The sequence below is a fragment of the Rhinolophus ferrumequinum genome, chromosome 5, assembly GCF_004115265.2.
Source record: "Rhinolophus ferrumequinum isolate MPI-CBG mRhiFer1 chromosome 5, mRhiFer1_v1.p, whole genome shotgun sequence".
Classification (NCBI taxonomy): Eukaryota; Metazoa; Chordata; class Mammalia; order Chiroptera; family Rhinolophidae; genus Rhinolophus; species Rhinolophus ferrumequinum.
This window is the reverse complement of record NC_046288.1, coordinates 77,983,427-78,009,743: the sequence shown is the minus strand read 5'-3', so window position 1 is coordinate 78,009,743 and position 26,317 is coordinate 77,983,427. Positions and strand designations below refer to the sequence as shown.

The following is a 26,317-nucleotide window of genomic DNA, read 5'->3' as shown; positions in this document are numbered from 1 at the left end:
TATCCTGCTCCCTCCACTCCCTTAAAGTTTTTTTTTTTTTTTTTTCCCCCCTGAAAAACACACTCTCTATAAATCTCATGCCCCTTAATCCTGGTCTCAGGTTCTGTTTCTGGGAATCCCAACCTAAGACACGTGTCCTCCTTTCACTTCTCCTTTTCAAACCCCTCTTTCCAGAATTTGCTGATAAACTAAAATTGCATGGCGCTTAATACACACTCAATAAGTGACAGCAGATTTCCTCTTGCATCCTCCTTGTTGGTTCCACAAAGTGGAAAAATAGGAGGAAAATAAACAAAAAAGGACTCAAGTGAATGTTCCATATCCTCCGTGTAGCAAAGCTTTTAGCAAAAAAAAAAAGCAAGTGAGGCATTGATTTTTAAAAATGGGGATCTTCCTGCCTCCTCTGTGGAGTTGTGAGGATTAGCTGAAATAGAGTTGCTTAGGAAGCATCCAGCGAGTGGAAGCCACTGCCCTTCTCTCTGGCCAGGTCCAGGGGTACAGGCCAGTCCCTGCTTACTCATTGTTGTATCCTCGGCCAGTACTGCGCTCCACGCAGAGAAAGCACTCCTGTGTCTGCCCAAGAAAATTGTAGTGAGCGGGTAAAGAAACCTTACTTCATAAAAGATGGCACAGGTTGTACAATTCACTCCATTTGGAGTCTGGGTGATAAATCCAAGTTTAATACTTTGCTTTATTGTGGGCAGATTTCACTGCCTATGCTCACAAACAGCCAGACTCACTGCTTTGGTCGTTAACACAGTTTATTATTGGCACACTTATCAGTAAAGCATACATAAAATACAGCTGTTTTATAACACACGGAGCCACTGTGTCTTTACATGTGTAGAGGAACATATTAATATGCAAATGGAAAAATTAGTTCTCTTATAAAGTTTCACATAAATACACTGGTATTGCCCCCAAAGAAAAATCCCCATAAAAGAACCAGATGAGGGCTTTACAAAATATCATACAAGAAATATACGATGAAAAGAAACAACAGTCAACTCAGATACAATAAAAAACACAAAGGGTTTCAGATTTATTAAACTGCCCACAAAAATAATGGATTACATGGCTTGAAAATATTTGGATCAACAGCAATTTTATAAATGCATAAATTCTCAAGGGGCCAAGCGCATTTCTTTACACAAAAATCTGCCTCGGCGTCTTTGATAACAAAAAGACATTTCTTGTTTCAGCACTCAGGCTCAATTGAACCAACTGGGGCTGGAGAACCAATTGACATCAGCTCGCCCATAAATTACCCTGCTGGTCCCTCTTAGCTGTTACCCAACGAAAGAAGAAGTGAAGGAAACAAAAAAGAGGTACATTTAAATGACTTTCCAAAAGCTGATTTTTTTTCTTTTCTTTTTTTACTGAAACAAGAAACTCTTAGATGCAAGTTGAAAAGCAGAAAATATTTTACAATATTAAAAAGTCATCTGTAGTTAGGTTCGGCATATAATGAGATCCTGAGCACTGAGGGCTTATGGACAATATGGCCTTCATTTGATGCAGGGAAAGGAAATGAACAAACCTGTGGTTAACACCATGCCAGGAGAAGCGCGAGCGTTCGCTCTTGTTTTAATTACGATCAGTGCCAGTACGTGTGTTACCTGCGAAGGCCTCCCGGGAAGGGTCATGGAATTTATTTAGAATGATCCTCTCAATTAGAAAAAAAATAAAATGAAATGAAACAAAGCAAAACAAAGAAACTCAGATCACTGTGGTTTAGAAACAGGTATTTGCGTGGGAAAGTACAATGCCTCCTCCTTGCTCTCCTATAAGTAAGGATCTGAAAGAGGGAGTGTGTAACCCACGGGCCTCTGGACAGTGGATTGTGGCGCCCGTCAATCTTACTGGGAAGCCTGGGGCGGGGGGTTTTCTGATTTGGCCTCTTGAGTGGCAGGAGGTTTACTGTTCCACGGGCTGCTGTTCCCCAGGGCGGGTGAATTGTTGAAGTCTTCCTCGTCGTCCATGCCGTTGGCCGCATCATATTGCGTGTTTTCTAATCTAGTGATTAGTCTTTCGTCCTCGTCCCCAAACTCACCTCCCATCAGAGTTGGCTCTCCTACCACCATCACATCCTGTGAACAGCAGCTGACATTATTACAGGGAAACCTTGGGAGAGAGAAGCTCAGCTTAAAACACTAGTGGGAGGAGCTGGGGGATCTAGGACAGACACGCTCGTGTACTGTACACCGGGGTCAAGTCTCAATGTTGGGGGGCCGAGATGCATATTTGATTTCTACAGGAAATAAACATCGCCTCCTGATGTGTAACAACCACGCGAGTTTATGTCCTTAGTGCGCAGCCTGACACCGGAGAACGAGCAATGCTAGCAATCTGCAGAAATAAAAAAATGGATTTTTCAAAATTAAAAAAATCCACGCTTTTAACTTGCCGACATTGGGGACTTTGGAGAGGGCGGTGGAACCTTCTGCTGGGTGCTTTTCAATACCTCCGAAAATCCGCCACTTTTAGGTGGCGGCCTCTGAATGGCTTTGGAAACTAGCAGCAAACATGGGTAAGATGCAATTCTGCAGTGTTCACACAGCCCGTTCCAAGTGGCATTTTCTCTGTCCCAAGGATGCTGTACATTTTAATTGAAGACAGAATCTCTCTTTTCTCTACTCAGCCAGGCCCTTTTATGCAGCCAATATCCTTGACATTCTGCTACTTAATTATGGTAATTAATTTAGGTAAAGTTTTCGATAAAAACAATGTTCACACTGATTTGACAATTTGCATAGCTAATTAAGTCATTAGCAAAAACCTGCTGATTGCCAACAAGCCCTGAATTTACCATCTGTTATTTCATGGTGCTTGTCACCTAGCCCCACACAGGCAACCCAGCCACCAATCTGGGCAGCAAAGAGAACCAGTCTGTCCAGCTGGTGCCATAAAAGGAAGATGAAGAACACTAATTATAATTACACTGGTGAAGCTGGTCGTCGTCAGAAATGGAAGCGTGCAAGAAGAATCCGTCTAATCACTCCTTTAAGTACAAGTTGTCCTTCCATGCAGACAAGGAAGCCACCGACTGCAGCCGGAGCACTGTGGGGGCCACTGCTGGAGCGACCCGCGGATGGGGGAGAAGGGCGCATACACAGGGCACAGCTCCAGCCTCTTTGTTCAAAGGGAGTCAACGGGGTTGGTGGGTGAGCTGGGCCCGGGACAGGGACAGGACACCTGTCAGCTGGGTACTGCTGGGCAGGCTCTGAGTGAGAGTCGACTTAAAAGTGCAGTGACTCTGTGTAGGAGAGTGCCCAACTGGTCTCAGCCTCCGTGAGGCCAGTCGCAGCAGGACCGGGCCAGGCGCTTGGGGAGATGTAAGTGTGCGTTCCCTGATCTGGGGGCTAATTCGATGAAACACTTTGACAACTGGTCAAAAATGCACTTCACTGGAGCAAGAGGAAGCTTTCCTGGGGCAGGCAGTAGAGTACTGGCTATATGGTCAGGAGAAGGTCCAGTGGACGCTGCAGGTCCCTTTGAGAATTTTGAAGGTGCCAATTGAACAAACCCCTTAATTACCAGCTGGTTTAGTTGGGTATGGAAAACCTTGTTTGATTGATTCCTCTAGAATTATGGGGAGATAATCAATAGGTTTCCAAACTGTGTTTTCTGGCTAACCACTCTTGTGATTTAATAAAAGTGATTTTAAAGAGCAATGTCCCAGATGAAGTAAATACCTAAAATATGAACTGGGGACACTCAGCAATGTAGGCACAGGCAAGATAATCAGCTGTGTGTTTCCAAGAATGTGTTTATTATGCAACGAAGAGCCAGACATAACACTGACATATACAGGAGACTCATGAGGACTCGTAAGGTGAGATGCAAAAGACACAGGCTGTGACTGGCAAGAATGCCAACAGGATTTTCGATGGAAAGTGTCCTCCACAGAGATGTGAACACTATTGGTTAGCCAGGACAGCTGTCACCTGACCCCCTGGGGGTGTTCAGGATAAAAAAGTGTCACTTAGTTACAGGCAATTAGGAGACTGTGCTTGTGATCAGGACCAAAGGTCGGTGGAAAGAATAGGGGGAGATTAAGAATGAGGGTTAATTCGATTTCACGACTTGTGTGCAGCACACTTTGAAGGGCTTGGAAAACTCATGCGCAAGATGTCACCGAGCAGAAGGATGTTAGAGCCACCCACGTGGGTGTGCATTAGTATTGTGAGTCTAAGGTCACCCAGAGAGGTTGACAGAGCGTGAGGAGGCAAGCATAATTTGGAAAAAGAGGAGAAAAATAAGAAGCCAACTAAGCGTGATATTAGAAAAAAGTTCCCAACACTTCCAGATGCCTTCATTGTATCAGAAAATAACAGTCATTCAAGAAAAGTGCTATGAAAACAGTGATTTGAATCACGTCAAATGGGGCTGATAAAAACTTGGAATATGTTTGGTGGATCTTTGTTCTAGAAGCAGCTGGAAAAGATGCCCAGGCATAGATAGTTTTAAGCATCCTAAATTTCAAAGAGATGACACATTTGCCTTACTTATTATAAAAAATATCCTTAGCCAGACATGTAATCATGTGTGTACGTGTGTGTGTGCGAGTAATTAATAGATGGCAAGCTATAAGAGAGACGTGTGCTGAGGACTTCATCTGCACATAAATACTTGAGGCCACTTATGTAATTATTCACAGGTCTCACCCTGGTTCTTCCAAACCTCCGGCCTAGGATAGTGGAGCCCTGCTCAGGCAGTGAGATGGGTTATCCTCACACAAAGTGAATGGAGACAACGCACATTCTGGGCTGCCTCTAACTAGAGGGTGTTGGTGTCATTTTCCCCACCCCCCACATCTTTATAAACCCCACCCCCCGACATTCAAAGTGGTAGCGAGAGTGCATTTCCTTCCCATCTCTGCTATCTGTGTGTCCCACAGGAGGCGATACTGGTCCATCTCAGAGTAACCCATATGCCCTCGGCTCCCCACGAGGCAGACCTCTGCTCCTCACTGGAGGCCTGCAGGTGCCACCAGCTCTGCCCATGTCACCTCTGCTCACTAATCAATCCCCCGTGCAAGGACCACCAACCTCTGAGGAGGACTGGAAGTGACTCCTTTCAGGGCCCCTCAATGCTTCTCCTTAAATTGGCCAGAAGGGGTCACTGCTGTTGAATGACACAGGTCTCCATCCCTCCCAGGGTTGAGGCTGCAGTGCGGGATGGCTCCTAGCCCCTGCTCATGGAGTGAGAAGCAGAATCCAAGAATTAAACCCTAGTCCTCGCCAGACACACCCACTGCTGCCACGGCAGCCACGCGGACCACAGCTGTGGTCATGGTGGCACGCCAAACCTGTTCAACGTGCCATTGGACGAGGCAGCCATGCCTGCAGATCGCATTTCTATTTAAACAGTCAAATCGTGCTGGTAATTCAGGAAACAAGGTTAAAAGTTGTGGTCACTACAAGCTGACGCTTATCCTTTAACGTCCGCTCAACTGGAGTACACACAGAAGTTGGCACGTTCTCCTAACCTGGTTGTCTTCCCTGCCTCTCTTGACTCTCTGTAAGTTTCACTTAATTAAAACATGTTTAATTGCATGGTGTGGGGACAGTGCTGAAATTCTACTCTCACTTTCTCGTGGTGCCTTCTTCTCACAAAGTCCAAAGGGTCTCAACCCATTAAAAACCCTCTTGACACAGGAATCTTCCACTAAGATTCCGTTGTTGGGCTGGAGGACAGGAGCTAATGGAGGAGAACGAACTATGTGCTCTTTAAAATAAAACTGAAATGACTGACTAGAATATATGTCAAAATACACGACGTGTATGATGCTATTCTACACCTGTGGCAGGCATCACCAATGGATGGCCTACCGAACCTAGTCTAGGTTTCAGAATAACTTCTCCACTCTGTACCCTGAGCTGACACCAGGAGACTGAGCTGCCAGGAGAGAGGAAATCTCTTTGCCATCCCTCGATTAGATACTGAGCTTTTCCATAATGGGCCTGGGTCTTCTCTTTTTTTTAAAATCTTCTATCACCCAACCTGGTAGAGGGTGGGGCACATAGTAGGAGCTCAGAAAACGTCTGTTGAACGATCTGATTTATTGCAGCCACTGTGTCTTTGAACAGAATTCTCTGGAATGTACTTTCCTCATTTGTTAGAGGGGACTAACAAATGTTAGTTGCTGAAACTCCAGGATTAGATGACTAAATGGGCTACTTGCGCGCACTTTGGGGGTTGATTTATTTACACCAGGCCATTTTCTCTACGCATTTTCCAATTTAACTAGGAGTGGGCAAAATTTATTGGTACCTTAATAAAAATGTTCTGTTTTCCTCCTTTGATATATATTTTTTTCCTGACTCTTTAGGGGTGATAGCCCAGTTCAAAAACCAGAGGTGACTCTGGCATTACTTAAGGACTATAATTCCTAATGGTTTCAAAATAGTACCTTCCCCCCAGGCTGGCCACTCTCTCCATGACACTTTCTTTCTAAGGGATGAAAACCTCACCCTCGGTTCTATGGAGGACAGGAGAATCCCAGTGGCTGAGGTAATTCTCAGGCACTGATGGGGTTGGTTTTAGCCAAAGAAAACTGACCAATGGAAAGTAAGAATGGGTGGGGGACAAATTTGAAAGACACATTTAGAAGAGAAGACTCCCCATGAAAGAAAGGCCCACTCTCACATGGAGAGAGCTGGAGCAGAATCAGAACACAAAGAGTGAGGACAATAGACCAAGAGGAAAAAAAAGGGAGAAAGAGGAAAAAGATGAACTTGTATTGATTGCGGGAAGTAACAGGAAATAGGGCACATTTCTGAAGACATGGTATCTGGAGGATATCCATGAAGCACCATGAAAGTGTCAGGATTGAAACAGTCAAATGCCTGCTGAAGGGTGATGTGACAAAGGCAGCAGAGAAGGACAACCCACACGTAACTGTGGGGAGTGGGGCGAGAACAAACAACAAATGCTGAAAGGAACATGAAAATTTAAAAGCGATCAATGGTCTAAATTAGGCAGAAGAGACAGACTGGGGAAGAAATAATAGGGATGAGGAAAGTTCCTGTACACTTTACACTACTTGGGGACACCCCTCAGCTGTCAGCTTTGCAGGTCAAAGAAAACCCCTACCAAGTGGCCCCATTTCCTTTGTCAAGACTCAGAAATGAAAGAAAGGGGTCCAGAGGTCAAGAAAATAGAGATCAAACCAGAGGCTGACCCCCCCTGGAGCTAATGAAAAGGATGAAGTGAAACCCACTAAGCTGCACTTTTAACGGCCGCGAGTTAATCACCAGAGTCTTGAAATAAGAGGGGTGCCCATGTCGGGACGGCCCAGTCAGATTACAATAAGGAGCCTGAGTGCCAGGAGCTAGTTTTTAGTGCAGCACAGGGTCCCCGGTGATGGTGCCGGGAGCCCCTTACATGCCACCAGGCACACTGCTAAGTGATATTTTAATTAAACCCTAAGTGACATATCTCCTGTCTGTGACTCTGACAGCTTTTTAATTCAGGTCCCATTGCAGCACAGACTCTTAATATTCCTTGCTAATTCCCAGTTGGCAGGGGAAGGTTTCCATGGCAGTTCCTCCCTCCCGTCCCAACCCTGGTCCCTGCCTTACCCTCCTCCATCCCACCCCGCCCAGAATGTATTTGCAGCTACAAGAGACTTTAACGTGGGCCCCTGGAATTGGCAGATGGGCAAAGGCAGGATTTCCTAAAAGGAAAGTGAGACTTACAGGTACCTGACTGGACAGATTCAGGTTTGCGGCCGGTGTCTTCTTCTTGCTGCCAGTACTGTTTGCATTGGTCCCAGCACTGCTGTTGGAAGTGCTGCTGGTGGAGTTTTTCCTTTTTCGCCGTTTGGTTGTCGGTTGCCTTGTGGGTTCTGCTGCAATATTGAAAATGGAAGGAGATCAGTTATAGGGCAAACCTTCAGATACCGTCCCTCTGATGAAGCTGTTTTCGTAGATGAAAAACAGGAGACTCTACATTTTTCCTTTTTTTAGCTTTGCAAAAAATGAAGGGAGACAGTCGTTGGCTTATGTTTGGCACAAAATGTGTGCAACTCTTTTCTTTCGTATCTAGATAAAATGATTTGTATTTAATTGTTCTTTCTAATTTCATATATAGTAAGTTGGAAATGGCAGGTAAGAGCATCTTTTATGCTTAATCCTATTCTATATCCAACTGTGATGGAGAGAAGGTAAGCCAGGACCATACTGGAACGAAGTGAGAGGGTCTTGTAGCATTTTCTTTAAATATGTCTGCTGCTTCTGAGGGACAATGCGGGGGTGGGGTGGGGTGGGGGCGTCTCCTTTAAGGCTCATTTCAAAGACCACTTAGTCCACCAAGTCATCCCTGACTTTTGATAGAAAAGAGGAGGATTATGTTCCCATTTCATATCATTTATTTTTCTTTCATAAATATTTTGTCTAGGATGTTCAAAGATTTTCATCAAAGGGCCCAACATCTCTATCACAGAGAATTATGGGTGCTTATTCTGAAAGTTGTAGAAACAAGGGAATAGAATTGTTTCGGCTCATGAGGTTCAAGAAGAGCGGAGAAGCACATTCTAAAGTCAAGACAAGAGCCAGGTTTCCCCTGACAAACACTTCTTCCTTCGACCTCAAGAAATGAAATCTGATACTTTTTTTGATAGCTGTATTTTCTTCATGAAATGTGGGGGAAACGTACTTAAATTGAATGCTCTGGATTACTTCCATTGATAGTTGGTAACTATGGTAATAGAGTCATGAATTTTGGAGATATAAAAACCTATTGTGACACAGGCCCCCTTCGGTGATTAGTTATGAGACTGACTTTGGCAAACTTAAATGTCAGGCCCCATTGTATACAACGGGGATAACAACAAATACCTCATAAGGTTATTGTGAGGATTCAATCAGAGAACGGAAGTTCTGTGAGGGCTGCAACTGTGCCTTTCATTCAGTGTTGTACCCTCAGTGGGCGGAGCAGTGCCTGGCACCTAGTAGGGGCTCAATAAATAACTGTTGAATGCATGACCGAATTAATGAATGATATATGAATTATATACGCATATGTTGGAAAGTCTGGATGCTCAAAGTATTAAGTGAGTGGAATATATTTTTTCCATAAAGCCTTACTGATATTGAAAGAGAAAATGAGGCCAACTTAAGCACATGCAATGTATTTGAAAAACAATGTTCTAAACGTCTAAAATTACCCTAAGATGGAGACACAACTATTCTAGGTCAAATCATGCTCATTTTCGCAGCTTTCTAAAGATGTATTTTGTGACATCTGTTATATACATTTTATGTAAAACCTCTGGCCGATTTCCAGCGAAAGGTGACCATTGTATTTTGTGATTCAGAAAGCTATGTGCCTCGTGTTAATAATTACTCTTTATAGAAATATTTTTTTAGCGAATGGCTACAGTTTGCTTTTATGATCAATGAGGCTCGACACATGCCTGGGAGTAAAAATGTATCAGATAGAAAGACAATTAATGAGGACTAAAGCAGTAATTTCAGAACCCCAGCAGGAGACTACAGTGTCTACACTGCATTCTGGGGAAGTAAGGGGCTGGGACCTACTATACATTCTCTTCATGATCAGAGGCCCCTTTGATGTTATATATCTTAAAAAACGGAAAAAAAAAATTTCCTTCTTTCCTTCCTTCCTTCTCTTCTTCCTCACTCCCTCCCTCTTTTTCCCCATCCTTTTCATAATTTCATTCATTTCATAAAAAAGGAAACAAACAAAATAACAGTAAGCCATGAGAAGACAACAGTCTTGTCCAGTGGAACAACCACTGAACTGAGATAGGAAACCTTGGTTCTGATTGTGGCTTTGCCAATGATCTTCTTAGTAACGTAAATCATTCAATTTACTTCTGTGCATTGCACGTTGTAATCTGGCAAGTGAGGAGTCCGTAGTCAGTGACTCCTAAGCATGTCTGCCCTTTCCAAGTTCAGCGCCTCTAAGCCCAAAATCCTGGTCAGAGTATCCCTGATAAACAACTTTTCCTGACAAAGTTAAGATCACTTTCTTCCTTTTCACATCACCTCATCCCCAGAAGAAGCCTCAGAAAATGCATTTAGAGCAAGAGTGAAGAACAAGGTCGTACCTGGCGGCGCCACCATCCGCTGCCACTTCTGAAACAAGCAGGTCTTCAGGCAGTCTCGTGGACTGAGGTTGTAAGTTTTATGTCTCGACATCAGTTCCTGCATTGGCTCCAGTATTACACACAACTGCAGAGTTCAAAGACACGGCTGTTTCACTACTTGATAGTATTATTTGCAATAAATAATGTTAACAGCTGAAATCAATTAGCAAGCTTCAGGGTACTTTCCTTTTTACCCCTGGTTTTCATTTTCTCTATACAAGTTTGGAGGAAAATAAATATTACCAACATTTGATAAGGCCTCTCTCATTTATAATATCATATTATAATATGATTTACACACACGTGTGCATGCACACACACACACACACACACACACACTGTACGACGGTTGGGTGGATATATGTAGCTTTATTCTGAAATCAAATGATTCTCTCTGGTTAAAGAACAAAGCTCTCTGACATGTGGCACAGCATGCTCTGATGTCTATTCTGGTTTCTGCTGTTGTTCCTGTTTGTGTCACCACACGTTGTGAGTTATAATGCTATTTATGTAGACTACGTGGCAGTGAAAGGCATTGTTCACATTTGGGAGAGCAAAGTGGCAACTGCAGGTACTTTTTGATCCTACTTCTTACAAAGGCCCATGATGAACACTTTTATTTTTATCCGTGTGCTCATTTGTATTTTACACATGATGATAACGTCAATAACATATGCCGACCTCCATTCATTGTGCGAGCTTTTTCTGTGATTCTGCACATGGCCACCTTCTTCCTTCCTTTGGTTAGATTTTTCAGCTTTACTCTGGTTCAAGACATCTGATGACAAAGATTAATGAATGCAACAAGAAGGTAAATTCATTTAGGATTGCCTTGGACTTTTCTGAATTCCTTTTCAGTTGGAAGCTTATCAGAATACTGCTGCATGAAGAATATCTAAGAGGACAAAGACCACAGCTTGGAATGAGGCATCCATCGCTGCTGTAATTATAGTGATATAAATATTGGCAATGCACCTTCTCACGTGGAAAAACATCATTTTATTATGAAAGGCAGATGTGCAATCTTCACCTTCATTGGCCCATCTCTACCCCGTTCACTTTTTCCATTCTTCACCTTGAGTATTTCCCTTGAGATCACATGCTTTTTGTCCACTGGGTCCTCTCTACCTGAGATTCTTCCCTCCCCCCTTTCTGGCTAAGACCCACTTATCCTTGAAGAAAAAGTTATTTCTTCTGTTACGCCTACCTCCCTGGGCTGTGCACCTCTCCCCGTGCAGGCTGAGTTAGGTTCCTCTCTACAGTTCTCCCGCAGCACCCAGCCCTTTTCTACTCTATGAACTTACTCATCCATGCTTTGTAACCATCTGCTTCCAAATCTGTCTTTTCCACTTGACCTTGAACTCTGTGAATGCTGAAAATGTGTCTTTTATCTCTGTGTTCCTAGGCTTGGCTCAAATGAATGGATACAGTTAAGGAGTGATGCTTAGAAAGACTGGAGGATCTTTCTATGCCAATGTTCCTCAAATTATTCTCTAAGAAACACTTCCATCAGAACCAAATGAGCTGGTTATTAAAAGCACAGACTTCCAGGTTCTGCCCTTTCTGTTTCACTGGGTCTGGAGGTGGGGCCCTGACTCCCATTCTGAAAAAACATACTCCTAGTTAATTCTGATAAATACTAATAAAGTTTGAGGTCCACTGTCCTATAGAGGCTGGGCTTTAGGATAGATCAATATAAACAGCAAGACATGTACAAATCCCACGTTTTTTACCTTCTTCTTATTCCGCTCCCGCCCATGCCTTTCTTCCTTCTCAAGTCTACCTTCGGTAATCAAGATTACTTTCATGCAGAAAAATCCCTCAGTTCCTTTTACCTATCAATGATCTAAACTTTGCCCCAAACCCACAACTCCATTTAAGGGCCAGCTGCAATCTTCTTCCATTTGCAGTTTCTCTGGAAGAAGAGAGCAAGATTTTCAAGACTGAACAACACAAGTACAACTGGCACTAAACAGACAAAGCCACCCAACAACCCTGGTGAATCAGGCTGTGCAGTCCTGAGCTCTGGGTTAGTTAGGATGTACCTTCAATCTTGCCTATCTTGTCGCTCACCTTGGACTCCTTTTTGAAATCTAAATTGTTAATAAGGGAGAACCTGTGAGAGAAAGTGGATTACCATGTGATTAACGCCACACTCCAACACTGCGAAAACTCTGTGAGTGTATTCCTCTGGAAGAACCCCTTGCTGGAAATCCAAGTATGCACAAGCCACACACAAGCTCCAGTCTTCCAGACCAAACAGTGGAGGACTCCACAATCATCTCTACAGATGGAGCTTAAAACGGATTATCCATCAAAGAAGAACCACTGCTAGATTCAGACAGGGTCAGGCAACGTTTGCATCTATGATTAAGCTAGGATAGTAAGAAACACGTTCAGAGGAATTCTAAGGTCTGGGAAAACATATTTTTTATATTAAACAAAAGTTAAAAAGGTTTTCAAACCATTCACTTTTGGTTTATTCCCCATTTTTGAGAAATGAGCTCACAACGGATGTAAAATGCATGGGTGGACTGCGACAAGCATGGACTCAGAAGCCAGGGGGTCCACGTGTGGATTTTGACTCTGTCACTTGGTATGTGTCTCTGGGTGAGCCTCTTAATAATGCTGGGTGTCAGTTTCACCGGTAAAACAATGCCCGTTTTGTATACTGCCGTGAGAATCTGAGATAATATGTCCAACACAGGAGTTCAACAAACAGTAGAAGTTATGCTTATACATTAGCAAGGACAGCGCTGATTGCCAAACAAACCACCTTTCTATTCTTTTCAATCGAAGGCATTTATTGAGCTTCCTCATAAGTGTCAAGGCACTCTGCTTAGGTGCTGGGGGCATAATGGTGACACTGACACAATCTATGCCCTGAAAGAGTGTTCAGCCCCCTTACGAATGATGTAAGCACATGAAGAAAACTACCCTGTGTTTACACTTTAGGCATCTCAGGAAATCACACTTTTCTGAAGCAAATATTTATTCTCATTATGTAACAAGTTAGATGGCCAAGATGTCCCCTTTGGACCTAGAAAGGGCTACGAGTACTGAACCTGCTAGGAAATGGGAGAGTTGTATTTATTGTGAGAACCCGGGAGCTCATTATCTTTCGTTTCCCCAGTACCTTCCTTTGTGGGATTTTTGCAGCTGCTAATCCTCAGGATTTATCCTTTCCCCTTTAATGTAAAAATATCTTCCCATCGCTATAACCCAGCCCAAAGGAATTTATATCTCTGACTACTAATCAGGAATCCCCAAAGGCATTTTTCTTCCAGTGGAGGGTTCCAGGCTGGAGGCAGTCTTCCCCTTATTCATGTAAGCGAAGGAGCCTTCTGCTTTCTGCTGTGGAGCTGCGGTGGTTTTGCTGGGCTGCGTGCTGTAGGTGGCAGAACTCCCTCAGACAAGAGCCTGCCTTCTCCCGCAGCAAGCCAGGGCATCGGGCAATCGCCAAGGCCTGCGGCATTATGAAATGAGATCAGGAAGACTGTGGGGGAGTGGATTCCCGCAGTCACCAGCCAAGTCCTTCTGGAGCCAGGATTCCTGCTCTCCCTGAGGTCTCAGACCCCCTTGAGAATCTGAAGAACACTCTGCAGCCTGTCTTTTCAATTTTGTATAGAGTATCTGGAGGTTTATGAACCCTCTATCCCTTCATCCATTTACTCTAGGTAAAGAGTTCCATTTGTAATAAGCAGGAACCAGGCTACAATATGCCTTTTCCCCTAACACACACATACACTCACACCCCACTCAAACACATATTAATGAAACTGAACACAAAACACAGGGTTCTTTGATGTTGAAGAATAATTTTAGCTGCAAAGGTTGGGCCTGTTACAAAGTTGCTAGGGGACCAGTCCCTTTACCTGAGAAGGAGGTCACAGATGGCATATCCGCAGTTTCTGCAGCATCTACGGCTGCCTCCACATAGGGTGGGAGTTTGGTTTGGTTTCCTCCTGTGGTGGACAGATGGAGGATAGAATCCCAGGGCACTGGGAACCATCAAAGCCTGACAGCTCTCGGAATATGAAGCCCACAGACGTGCAGTCCCTGCCAGATCCAGTTAGGATCCCCAAAGACAGACACTGCCCATCGAGCAAAGCCCCAACAGTGCCCTTTTGCAGACTTAGTGAGTTTTTGACTGGGTTTGCTCCCTTCTGTGCTTCTGACTTCATTTTCTGGGATTCTGGCCTCAGCACTGACCTTTTGGGTGTGGAACCAAAACCTGTATCCATAACAGTGACTTGCTGAGTGGATGGATGGATGGATGGATGGATGGATGGATAACAGATATCTTGGCCAGATTTATAGCAAGGAGTCATTTGCTCATGGCAGACAAATGAGGCATTGTCCTGAGGACTTAAAGGTGATGAATTTGTCCATTTGATAAATAATTGATCGCCTCCTCTGTACAGAATGCTTTGCACAAAGACACACATATATACCCAATTACTACACGTCCTGGCTGGGTAGTAAGATTTTAGCTCAGTCCCAGGACTCCTGTCTTTTCATAGTAACAAGGGCCTAACAAATGTAGATGGACAGTTTTGCTTTGTTTTTATCTGACAGTTCTCCTGGAGAAATTTGATTCTCCTTAGCTACACCCGCACACTCATTCATCTTGCTCATCTCTTCGCCTAAACCCAGGAATAGGTGGTGACTATCAGAATTGGCTCTGGCTGAAGAAGTGATGCTCTGGGCTTGGCATTTGGCTAATTCTGGTCTAGTCCACCACCAGCCCTTTAATTCAATCTTTTCCAGCTGATGGATGACATTTTCTGAGCTTGAACTACCTACTCTTTGTATAGACCGTGTTTCTCCGAAAATAAGATGTAGCCAGACCATCAGCTCTAATGCATCTTTTGGAGCAAAAATTAACGTAAGACTTGGTATTATATTATATTATATTATATTATATTATATTATATTATATTATATTATATTATATTACATTATATTATACCTGGTCTTATATTATAGTAAAATAAGACTGGGTCTTATATTAATTTTTGTTCCAAAAGACGCATTAGAGCTGATTGTCCAGCTAGGTTTTATTTTCGGGGAAACGTGGTAGGTGTTTTTGTGGTACAGTGCCAGAGTGAAACAGTTGCTCCAGAGGCCATATGGCCTATGAACCCAAGCATATTTACTACCTGGCCATTCACAGAAAGGTTGTTGACCTCTGTTCCAAACCAGTGCTATGCAAAGGAGGTGTTCTGCAAACCCTCTGTTGTTTCCATGGCAGGATAATGAGCTTAAGGCAGAATGTAATTCAGCTCACTGCTTCCTTCATTGAGAAAGGCTTGCATCAAAAAAATGTCAGATGAACTGAACAATATGTTCCACAAAGCAGTTGATTTCCATTCCAGAGCAAGCTCCTTCTTATCTTGTTGTGGATCACTAAGAATCTGCTGTCCGGCATTGGTCTGCAAACCGCGTTTCGTTACCACCCAGGTGACCATTAAGGCCCTCCGAGGTCCAGCGCAGAATCTCAATCTGTCACTGACCATCCCGCCTACAAGGTGCTCTTGCTTTCATAGCATTTATCACTAATCTACGTACGTCCCCATGTTTTTATTTGCATTGGGAATTTACTTTCTTGTGGACTTGTTTCATCTCTTTAGCTATAGCAAGTCATATTTACTTTTCTCTCCCTTTTATTTAACATAGTATTAGGCATACTCAAATATTTGGTGAGTCATAACTTAATCATCACTTGGAATATCGAAACTATGTCGTCCCTGGAGTATGTACCTGACATACATCGTATCATTAACCCTCAGCACCTTCTGGTCCACTTTTACAGGTCAGGACACTCAGACTCCAAGCTGATATTAAGTTATCCAGAGCTGATATTAAAAAATGTGATTCATATCATGTTTCCTGGTTACACAGCCATTTGAAGGACAGAGAAGAGGTTCGCAGTCAAGTTTGCCTGACACCAACCCTGTGCTCTCAAGTCCTAACCACTCTGTTATCTACCTCTCTGAATATGAGTGGATAATTGCTGCTGAGATGCCAAGTTCAAAGGTTCTCACTGTCTTTGTATTGCTCCTTGCACATGGTATTGATCTGTACAGAGAGGTGGGTGATTCATGATGGGTGCAGGTTTAGGAACTAGATTCATCTGGCTTCGAACCCCCAAATCTGCTATTTACTAACTGTGTGCTCTTGGCCAAGATTTTCAGCCTCTGTGAATCTCAGTTTCCTCATCTGTAAAATGGGGATAATGATACTATCTATGATGGTTTGACACAACATATGTAAATCCTTAATTCAATGCCTGGAACAAGGCCAGTGATTGAAAGATAGAATTTGGTATTATGATAAATAATGGTTACATGAATGGCCCAGCCCCACTGAGCCAGGAGATCAATGTGTGATGTGATCGGTTAGCTACTCTGGAAAGTAAATCACTTGGTCTCCTGGAGATTTAGGGGTCACGAGACATAATGCTCCAAGGCATTATGTACCAATCAGGCTAATGGTACAAGGCATTTTCGTATTAGGTTGGTGCAAAAGTAATTGCGGTTTAAAAGGTTAAAAATAATTGCAGAAACAGCAATTACTTTTGCACCAACCTAACAGATAATGTCTCCGATAATGATCCATTTTTAGAATTCAGTGATAAATATCAAATGTTCAAACCCGCAAACCAGAGTACCCTAACCCCCCTACCAGTGACTTACTCCTCTGGCTAAATCTGAATTAGAAGTCAGAAGGTGAGGGGTGATTAAGAAACAAATGCTTATCGAAGGGTGAAGGAATCTCTCCTGATTAGGAAACACATCACCAAAAGGGGTCCTATAGTAAAATAACAGAACAATCTAACATACGGAACACAAAAGGAAAAAACAAAACAAAATAAGCAGATAATCCCACCTAGAAACAGATAACAACGAATGACAGACATCCACATGAATAAAACCCACTCTGCCTTAGAGGATGAAAAACAAGGGAGAGAAGGAAATGCTTTTCCACAAAAGGGATGCAATTCCAAAACATTAGATTATGATTTGGGTTTATTTCCTGATAGGCTTAAAGGCAGATTGGTTGTCAAATTCAAAACATCCTCCTTTTTATATGAAAAGCCAACCAGGGAGCCTTCGCCTTTTCTCAATTGTTTTACAAACTGATTACTCTGGAGAGTGATCACACCCAGCCCAGGGAGAGGAGGGTGCTGCAGCTGCCACTCAGGTGTTGGAGGGATCGTCCTCCTAGAGCAAACAGGCCACGCGTGCACATTTCAATATCTATGTCTTGATCTCAATTTTGAGGCTGCCAGGAAGGACGCCTACAAGACCAGTGAGGCCACCGGCTGCCTTGCTGACCTACGGAGACCCCATCAGAGAGCCAAGTTCAGGGTTTCTGCTGGAACAGTCATTTCAAGGCCTCTGATGTTCTTTCTCTTTCCTTCTGACCCCACGGACTCATTTCTCTGCCATGTCATTCGGTATGGGCACTCCCTCCACAGTGCTCCAGTTATTTTCCTACTCGCCCCCTCCTCCCAACTCTACTGCAGGAGACAGACCCCCCACTTACTCCCGCCACCGTTTCCCAGCTGCTTTTGCAACTGGCTTTGGGTGAGGTTTGGCCAGTTGGAGGCACCAGGGGAGACTGGAGGGAAGTGGGTTGAGTTAGTTTCCTAGGGCCGCCAAAACAGAATACCACAAACTGCGTGGCTCTGAAACAACAGAAATGTATTTTCTCTCAGTGCTGGATGCTAGAAGTCTGAGATGTTGTCTGGGCCACGTTTCCTCTGAGGAAGTGTCCTTCCTTGCCTCTTCCAGCTTGTGGTGGCTCCAACTGTCTCTGGTGTTCCTTGGCTTGTAGCTGCAACACTCCAATTCCTGCCTCTGTCTTCACATGGCCTTTTCCCCTATGTCTGTCTCTCTGTCCTCTCCTGTTCATAAGGACACAAGTCATTGAATCTCCAAATAAGGTCACTTCCTGAGGTTCTGAGTGAACATGAATTTTTGAGGGACTCTATTCAACATATTACATGGGTACAGAAATAAGGAAGGGTATTTCTTGTCCTCTTTGACGTTCAGATGACCTCTCCAATAGCTGTCACTACAGATGCACATGCTCCCAGCTTCTACCAGGTGGCCTGACAGTAACACTCTCTTCCACAGGAGTGGCAGCGGCTAATCGTAGGGTAGCCTCATCTCCTCCTACTTGCTTTTCCAGCTCCACTTTTGTAAGTAATTTGCCATATTAAATTTCCTTCATTAAATTAGCTAGTATAGGTTTTGTTTTCCTGGATAGACTCTGATTGACATCCATGATTTGTGAGACATTAGGCAACATCTGAAAAATGAAGGACTTTGCATGCATAGAGGCATCCTATGTAGTGGTGCAGCATACAAATTTGGCTTGGGTTAGAATTTCAACTACTTGATACCTGGGGGACCTCGGGCAAGTTACTCAATCTCCGGTGTTTCAGTTTCTCCATCAGCAAAGTTGAGGTAACAACAGTACCTAATTAATTGGGCTGTTAGGAGAAACAAGAAAATCCACTAAAAGTAGGTACCTAGATTTTAACATATGGAAACCGCTCCCTATATGTGTATTATGATGGGGATGTAACCAAATCTGGGGGCAGGGGCTTCATGAAAGACATTTTGAAACTCATCAGGATATACCTGTTAAAATGTCATGGATGTTCCCTGCCTGTGTGTGTGTGTATGTGTGTGTGTGTGTGTGTCCTAAAAATTAGATTTTGGTGATCCAATGGACATCTAAAATGTTTCATCAATGTGTCTTTCCTACAAATAACTTGTTTTCACCATCTGACCACTGTGCCATTGCCTCAAATACCCTAGCCATGTATTCTACCAGTTCTAGCGTACAATAGCTGAAATGTCTCCAAAGGAAGGAGAAAACATCGCCTGGAAATACCCCACAGTCATTAATAAACACCTAGGAGTGCTATCTGTCACCTAGAAGGCTATGAACACATTTTAGGTAAATTTTTAAAATTCTTCTGCATCGATTGTTGTGCCTTCAGACAAGTCAGGCACTAGAAATGAAGGTGGGTGGCTCAAGACCGTTCTAAGCAGCCTCAGGCAAGACCCTGCCTCTTCATTGTCTGTCACTGTGTCTGTCAGGTTCTCTGGAGAAACAGAACTGATCGGATTTGTACGAACATATGAATTTTCAGGAACTGGCTCTGGTAATTGTGAGGGCTAGCAAGTCTGAAGCCCAGAGCTTCCACAGGCTGGAAACTCAGGCAGGAGGTAATGCTCCAGTCTAGAGGCAGAATGTCCTACTCTCCAGAAAACCTCAGTGTTGCTATTAAGGTCTTTGACTGATTGGATGACGCTCACTGGACACTAATGTGTTTTACTTAAAGTCCACTGATTATACATGATAACCACATCGACAAAATACCTCCATCGCAAAACCTAGATTAGCATTTGATTAAATAACTGCCACTGCAGCTGCTGTGAACTGAATTGTGGCTCCCTCAGATTCCTATGTTGAAGCCCTAATACTCAGTGTGACTGTATTGGAGACAGGGCATTTACCATGTTTCTCCGAAAATAAGACCTAGCCGGACAATCAGCTCTAATGCGTCTTTTGGAGCAAAAATTAATATAAGACCCGGTCTTATTTTACTATAAGACTGGATCTTATATAATACAACATAATATAATATAATATACAATATAATATAACATATAACATAACATAACATAACATAACATAATATAATATTATAATATAATACCGTGTCTTATATTAATTTTTGCTCCAAAAGATGCATTAGAGTTGATTGTCTGGTGAGGTCTTATTTTCAGGGAAACAGGGTAGGAGATAAATACAAATAAATTAGGTCATCAGGGCAGGGTCCTAATCTGAATGATTGATGGCCTTGAAAGGGGAAGAAGAGACCTCAGAGCTCTATATCTCTCTCCCCATGTGATCACATGGAGGAAAGGCCACGTGAGGACATAGCTAGAAGGCAGCCACCTGCAGGCCAGGAAGAGAGCTCTCCCCAGGAACCCAATCAGCCAGGACCTTAACTCCCGACATCCCAGCCTTCTATGAGAACTAAGCCTCTGTTGTTTAAGCCACCCTGTCTATGCTATTTTGGTAAGGTAGCCCGAGCTGCCTAAGTCAATAGCCCAGGGAAACTAACATGTAGAACTATCATACTCTCCTCACTAGACTATAAAGAACTGAAGAGTTAAGGTGAGTTAAGGTGTGTCCTATTATTTTATTTTATTTTTGATATTATTCAGCACCAAGCGATGGGTCTAATGTTTGGGAATAAATGAATGCGTGAATACATGAATATGGTAGAACGGAAAGAAAACAAAATAGGTGATTAGACATCAGGAAATGCGTCAGCTCTTGCTTCATCCCCTTCATAATTGTGGTAAGCTGGATACCAGGGACGCAGGGGTGAACACGGAGACACAGCCTCCCTCCCTTGAAGTTGACTGTCTAGATGGGAGACAGGTGATACACAGGTGGGCTGTGTATTATAAAGGAGAAGGGCAGGGGGGTCAGGAAAGGTGGCCAGGAGGAAATGATATTGAAGTTGAGACCTACAAAGATGACTTAGCAGTCAGCCGGGTGAAAGAAGCCGTCTGAGACAACGGTTGGAACGCACATCTCGGGCAGAGGGAATACACATGCGAACCCAAGAGAGAACATAGCATCGGAAACTTCCACGGAATGGGATCAGAGGGCAAGCTACAGTGGAGAGGCAAGCAGGGGTCAGATTTGTCAAGGCCTCAGTTTCCCCCCCACAGAAGAGCTGAGAGGTGCAACTGATGTAGGTGGAGGAGGTCTGTGTGGGATGAGCCTCTGCAAACGCCACAGGGATAAACAATGATATGGCAAATATCATACTGTTTTTCTTTTGTCCACGTTTCTGGAGCATGAGAAAAGCATCACTGGCATTTTGACATGTTTGGCTAGACAAAAGCACCAAGTTCCCCAAAGGCAAACACTGGCTGCTTAGTCTCCAAGCAATGCAGACCGCCCCCGCCCACCCCCAGCGAGTGTTGTGTTGATCGCAGCGCTGAAGGCGAGCACCCATCCACGCTGATCCTCACCTGAGACAGGTAGCTTTTGTAGTATGTTCGTTATTTTTCCTAGGGAACTAAGAGACCGTGTACTTGCAATGAGGTAACATTTAAACACCAGCGTTTATAAATGGGCCTTATAATCTTACTGCTGCGAGTCAGGGAGTTTGGATATGGTCCTTGGGAGCTGTCAGTGACAGTTTGCAAGGAACATAGCTATCTTGCTCGTGCAGTTATAATCCCTCTGAACATTAACTGTGTGGTTATGCCTGCCTCCTGCCCTGGTGTAAATACCCACAAGACTATTAAAGACAGCTGCGCGTTCTGGGCTTTGGACCAGCATCCCCAAGGCTCCTGCCTGGGAGGCTTTCTGGGCTATGGTCAATGCGGGGATATGGACTTCTCCTGCTTGGCCTTGGGCATCCAGGGCGGGTTCTGTGTGGAATGCCTGCCTTCCTGCCTTCTGGGGAGCTGCTGCCAGGCAATGGCCCTCCAGCTCCACTGTGACACAAAGGAAGGAGCAATTTCTCAGTAATGGAGCGCTCAGCTGCTCCAGTGCTCCTGGGGGCCTCAGGCATCGTGCGCCTGCGGAGCACTGTATCAGCCGTTTCCCTTCCCAGGGATGGAAGTGAGATTGGCGAAAAGCAGGATTCATGTTGACAATGGCAACACTTTATGCAGATGGAGTTGGCAGAGATTGGGATCCATTCATTCACTCACTCACTCATGCAACGTATTTATTGAATACATGCTACACGCCCTGTGTTTGTTCTAGGCTCACTGCTCTTATGGAACTATATCCTAGTGAGGGAGACAGATAAATTAAATAAGCACAAGATATATGTTAGTCACAAGTACTGAAGACAAAAAAAGAAAGCAGAGGAAGGAGATGTGAAGTGTTGGAGTTGGGAGGGTTAAAAATTCAGATACTTTCGCTAAAGTCACTCTGCTAAGACGAGTAATGGCTCTGCAGATGTCCATGTCTCAATCCCTTGAATTTGTGACTACGCCAGGTTACATGGCAAAGGGAATTAAAGTAGCTAATCAGCTGACTTGGAGATGGAGAGATTAGTCTGGATTATCCAGGTAGATCCAGTATCATCAACAGTCTTTAAAAGTGGAAAAGGGAATCAGAAAGGAGAGTCAGAAAGATGGCAGCGTGAGAAGGAATGGCCTGACGTTGCTGGCTTTAAAGATGGAAGGGGGCCGTGAGCCAAGGAATGTGGGCAGCCTCTGGAGGATGGAAAAGGCCAGGGAACACACTCTGCACTACAGCCTCCAGAAAGGAACACAGCCCTGCTGACAACTGTGATTTTAACATAGTGAGATTTACGTCACACTTTTGATCGACTGTAAAATCATAAATTTGTGTTGTTGTAGGTCACAACGATTGTGTAATATGTCTCGACAGCACCACCCAGAAGGTGACATCTGAGTAAAGCTCTCGGATGAGGTCACTCTATTTAGCAAATAAAAATACAGAATGCCCAATGACATTTGAATTTCATATAATAAATAGTAATTTATTAAAGTAATTAGTAAATATAATCTGGCACTCCTAATCTCAGAGGAAGTTAGGAAGTGAGCTCCTTGAGGGGAAAATGTCTTAGGCAGAAGGCAAAGCATTCTGAGCAGAGGAACAGCAAGGGCAAAGTCTCGGGGCTTTGAGATACATGTAGCAGGAGAGAATGGTTGGAGTGGAAAGAATGAGAAGAGTAGGAGAAGAGGATTCTGAGAGGTTGTGAGGAATCAGATCTTGAAGGTCATAAAGAGGACGGTAGCCTCTGGTCTGAGCGGGATGGGAAGTCACTGGATGGTTGTGGACACAAACATGCTGATGTCTGGGGTCTCCTCCGAATGGAGAGGGGCTGACTGTAAGTGACTGGGGGGCAGGGTCGAATCTATCGCATTGCTCTGGATCTAGCACAGAAGTAGGTTTTCAAGCTCAGAGGTTCAAGCTGGGAGGGCGGCAGTCCTTCTAAGTGGTAGAACTCCATCCTGGGCCATCTGCCAGCAGACCCGGAAAGGTGTGGGGAGGTGCATGGTGGCTTGTGAAGGCATAATTCCTATGAATTCTATATCCAGAAAGGTGCTCAGCAAAAGCAGGTGCTCCAGAAACATCTATTGAAGAAACGGATTATTCCAAAGCCCACATTCTTTCCACAATCCTCCACTATCGCGAAGTTGTTATCTCTTCCTCGGGTACGTGGTTTTGAAATTGAGGCTGATTAAAATGTATTCTGCCAAGTCCTCTTTTTTCAGGCCAGCTCCAGGCTGCCTGCTTCCTCCGTAAGTCCCTGTCACCCTTTGCTCCCAACAGTATCTTTTGGAAGCAGCCTAGGAAATGACAATTTCTCTGTCTACCATCTCTCTTCGCTATCTTATGTGAAGTTGCAGAATGACATTTCCTTCCTCTTAATTTCTCCAAAAGGCAAACAATGCATTACTCAGGAGTTCTGCGTCAAATCCTAACACCTGATACGTCTGATATGCAAACCGTTCACTTTTTCTATTGTGCGGCAATGAGACCTTATCGCTCTCGCTGCTCTTATTTCGATTATGAAATGCATCCCCTATCACTCTCCACCTGTGTCCTTGGCAGCTCACTCAGGCTCACGTGGCCTCTCAAATGCTATTTGTCTTGCTTAAGTTCTTCTGGGTCCAAAATAATCATAGATTTAGAGAAATCATCGCTGTGTCATCCGTACTTGAGTGGGGGCATGGCTAAGAAGACAGGCAGCCATATTCAAATCAGGGATGTGCTTTCGGAAAACCTTACTATTGGAAAATTTCTTATCAAGGAATGTTCTGTCCAAAAGCACCCAAAAGGGATATTACTTTGCAAGACATCATATAGGGAAAATGCCAATCAGTAGTTTTTCCATGGATGCTTTGTAGTTCAAGCTGATGAGGGAAAGCAGAATAGGACCTAAGATGAGTTCAACACTGTTTCACTTACAAATAAAGGACTCTAATAAAAGGCTGTCTCTGAGGTTTCTTTCTAGCTTAACATGAGCATTTTGTGCACTAGAAATAAACAGATTATGCAGAGCTGAGGTCCTGGGGAAAAAAAATCTGTCTCTGTCTTTATCTTTCTCTCTCCACTTTCCCTTCTAATTTTTTTATTTTAATTTTCAGTAGGCCCAAAAATAAGGTTTTCAAGAGCATCAAATTATGGATTTCAGGCATTCATTATATTTTCTTCAGGTACACACACACACACACACACACACACACTCCCTTCCATGTTTCTGTACCATGGCTAAAGCACGAATGCGGTGTTTTTCACAGAAATAATGCTATTTTTAGACTAAATTGTAGGAAGTCTGCAGCATTAATAAATGGACAAGAAGCAGAGAATCACAGTGCATGGTAATATGCCAATGCAAAAGCTGGCTTGGTCTTTAGCCCATGAACTGTGGTTAGATGTTGTAGCAAAGAAAGTAAACACACTGCTTACAAAGATGTGATTAATAAGCTGAGAAACTTCCAGGCATTTTTTCCTTATACTTTAGTGCCAGCTGTATTAATACTAGCATATTTTCAACTTTATTAGTAAAACCTTGCAGCCTGGTACTCTTTGGTGTGCTCATGAAGAGCTTCTTAAATCAGCTGCACATTATTTGCAGAGGTGAACATCTGATAAACATGGCTTTTCTGTCTCTCATCCGCATGGACCAAATCTTCATGTGTCTCCATGATACCTTGTACCGAACAGTAAATGTTACATCTCCCCAAACCCAATGCTGGAAGAAATCTCTGACAGAAGTATCAGCATCTGGTGATAACTGACCCACAGGCCACTTAGCGTGATTTCCTGGTCATGTTTGTTTCAGGGAGGTTTGCTCCTCATTGTGGTAAACTGCTCCCTCCATGGGTCAGGTTGACATTACATGGATGTCACTTCCTAGGGAGGGAGCCAGTCAATAGACTTTAACTCCCTTTTTGGATAAACTTGTGATTTTAGTCATCTAGGAAGATGGAGTAACATAAGGAATTCTGGAATAGAATTAGGGTGACCAACTTCCTCTGGTCTGCCCAGGACTGTCCCTAACTTTAAAACCAGAAGTCCCATGTCAGGAAACTCCTCAGTCTCATTTAACTGAGACAGCGGACTACCCTGGGTAGAGGAGTCACCAACCGAACCCTGAAGGAAGCAAGAAAGAGGCTTGGGCTTTGCAGTCAGCCCGGGCTCTAATCCCAGTTGGGCTGCATGAGCTATGTGACCCTGGCAAGGCTTGAAGTTCCTTAACCCTCAGTGTTATCGAGTGGGTTAGTGATCCCTGGGCTCAGGTTGTTAGGAAGTTTAAATAAGATAAGGCATTTCTGCTGTAGAATGCAGTGCCCTCCCCTACCCCCACCAACACATCATTTTTGAAGGTGTAAAACCGTTCACGTCTGCAAAAGATGGAAATAACAACAGCTGCCTCAGAAATCGGAGACCAGGCAAACTCATGAGTGAGGAAGAGTCCTCACATACAAGAAACAGTCAACTCAGTGCCCGGCTTAGTGGGCCCAAAGTGGTGTGTGATGGGCTCTCAGGAGTGGGTTCTAAAAAAGCGACAGCAAATGCCACAGTCAAATCACATCCTCGGTGGCGTTCCCTTCCTTCTGACTCTGAACAGGGTTTTATTTTTGACCACAGCACTGAAACTTTTCCTGGGAGAGCAAGACTGTCACAGAGAAGATGGCCTCCTTCGCCATCTTCCTGTCGTCACCAGACGCCTGCCTGAGGGGTGTTACCCTGGCTGGACAGATGGGTACTTACATAAAAGACCTTGCCCTCCAATCAAACTCCATTTGGGGGTTACGTAAAAACAACAATTGCTGGGAAGTCAGAATTCTTAATTAAATGTATTCAAAGGGAGTACAGATTAGTGCCTCTAGGCAAGAAAGTGTTTAAAGCTCATAGGCCAGCCCATGCCTGCTGAAGCAAAATCTCACTGCTAGCGAAGCTTTTAAGTATTGATATTTCCTGCATTAATAATACTCTAAACCATATTCATAACAATATAATTAGCAACACAATTCATATCATACAGCACGCGAGGACTCTGAGCTGTTAATTACGCCAACAGAGCTTTTGCGTCAAGCGCCATGTTCTAATTTTAGCTTCCAAGGGACGTGAACCTAAACTTGGGGGGTGGGGGCG

General features: G+C 43.8%; 1 protein-coding gene across 10 annotated transcripts in view; it reads right to left on the bottom strand.

Moving 5' to 3' along the window:
* Positions 1-743: 743 nt before the first annotated feature.
* LDB2 (LIM domain binding 2) overlaps positions 744-26,317 on the bottom strand; it is a 346,005-nt gene continuing 320,431 nt past the window's right edge. The window contains exons 6-9 of one of the 10 annotated variants that reach the window (XM_033106564.1): positions 10,079-10,202; positions 7,704-7,855; positions 5,052-5,194; positions 744-2,090 (exon numbers count right to left, since the gene is read on the bottom strand). In XM_033106564.1, coding sequence (XP_032962455.1) covers positions 5,090-5,194; positions 7,704-7,855; positions 10,079-10,202 — 381 coding nt within the window. In that variant the 3' untranslated portion in view covers positions 744-2,090; positions 5,052-5,089. Of the gene's footprint in view, positions 2,350-5,051; positions 5,195-7,703; positions 7,856-10,078; positions 10,203-26,317 lie in introns of all 10 variants that reach the window. The other 9 variants (XM_033106568.1, XM_033106566.1, XM_033106565.1 and 6 more) reach the window with 9 other exon arrangements.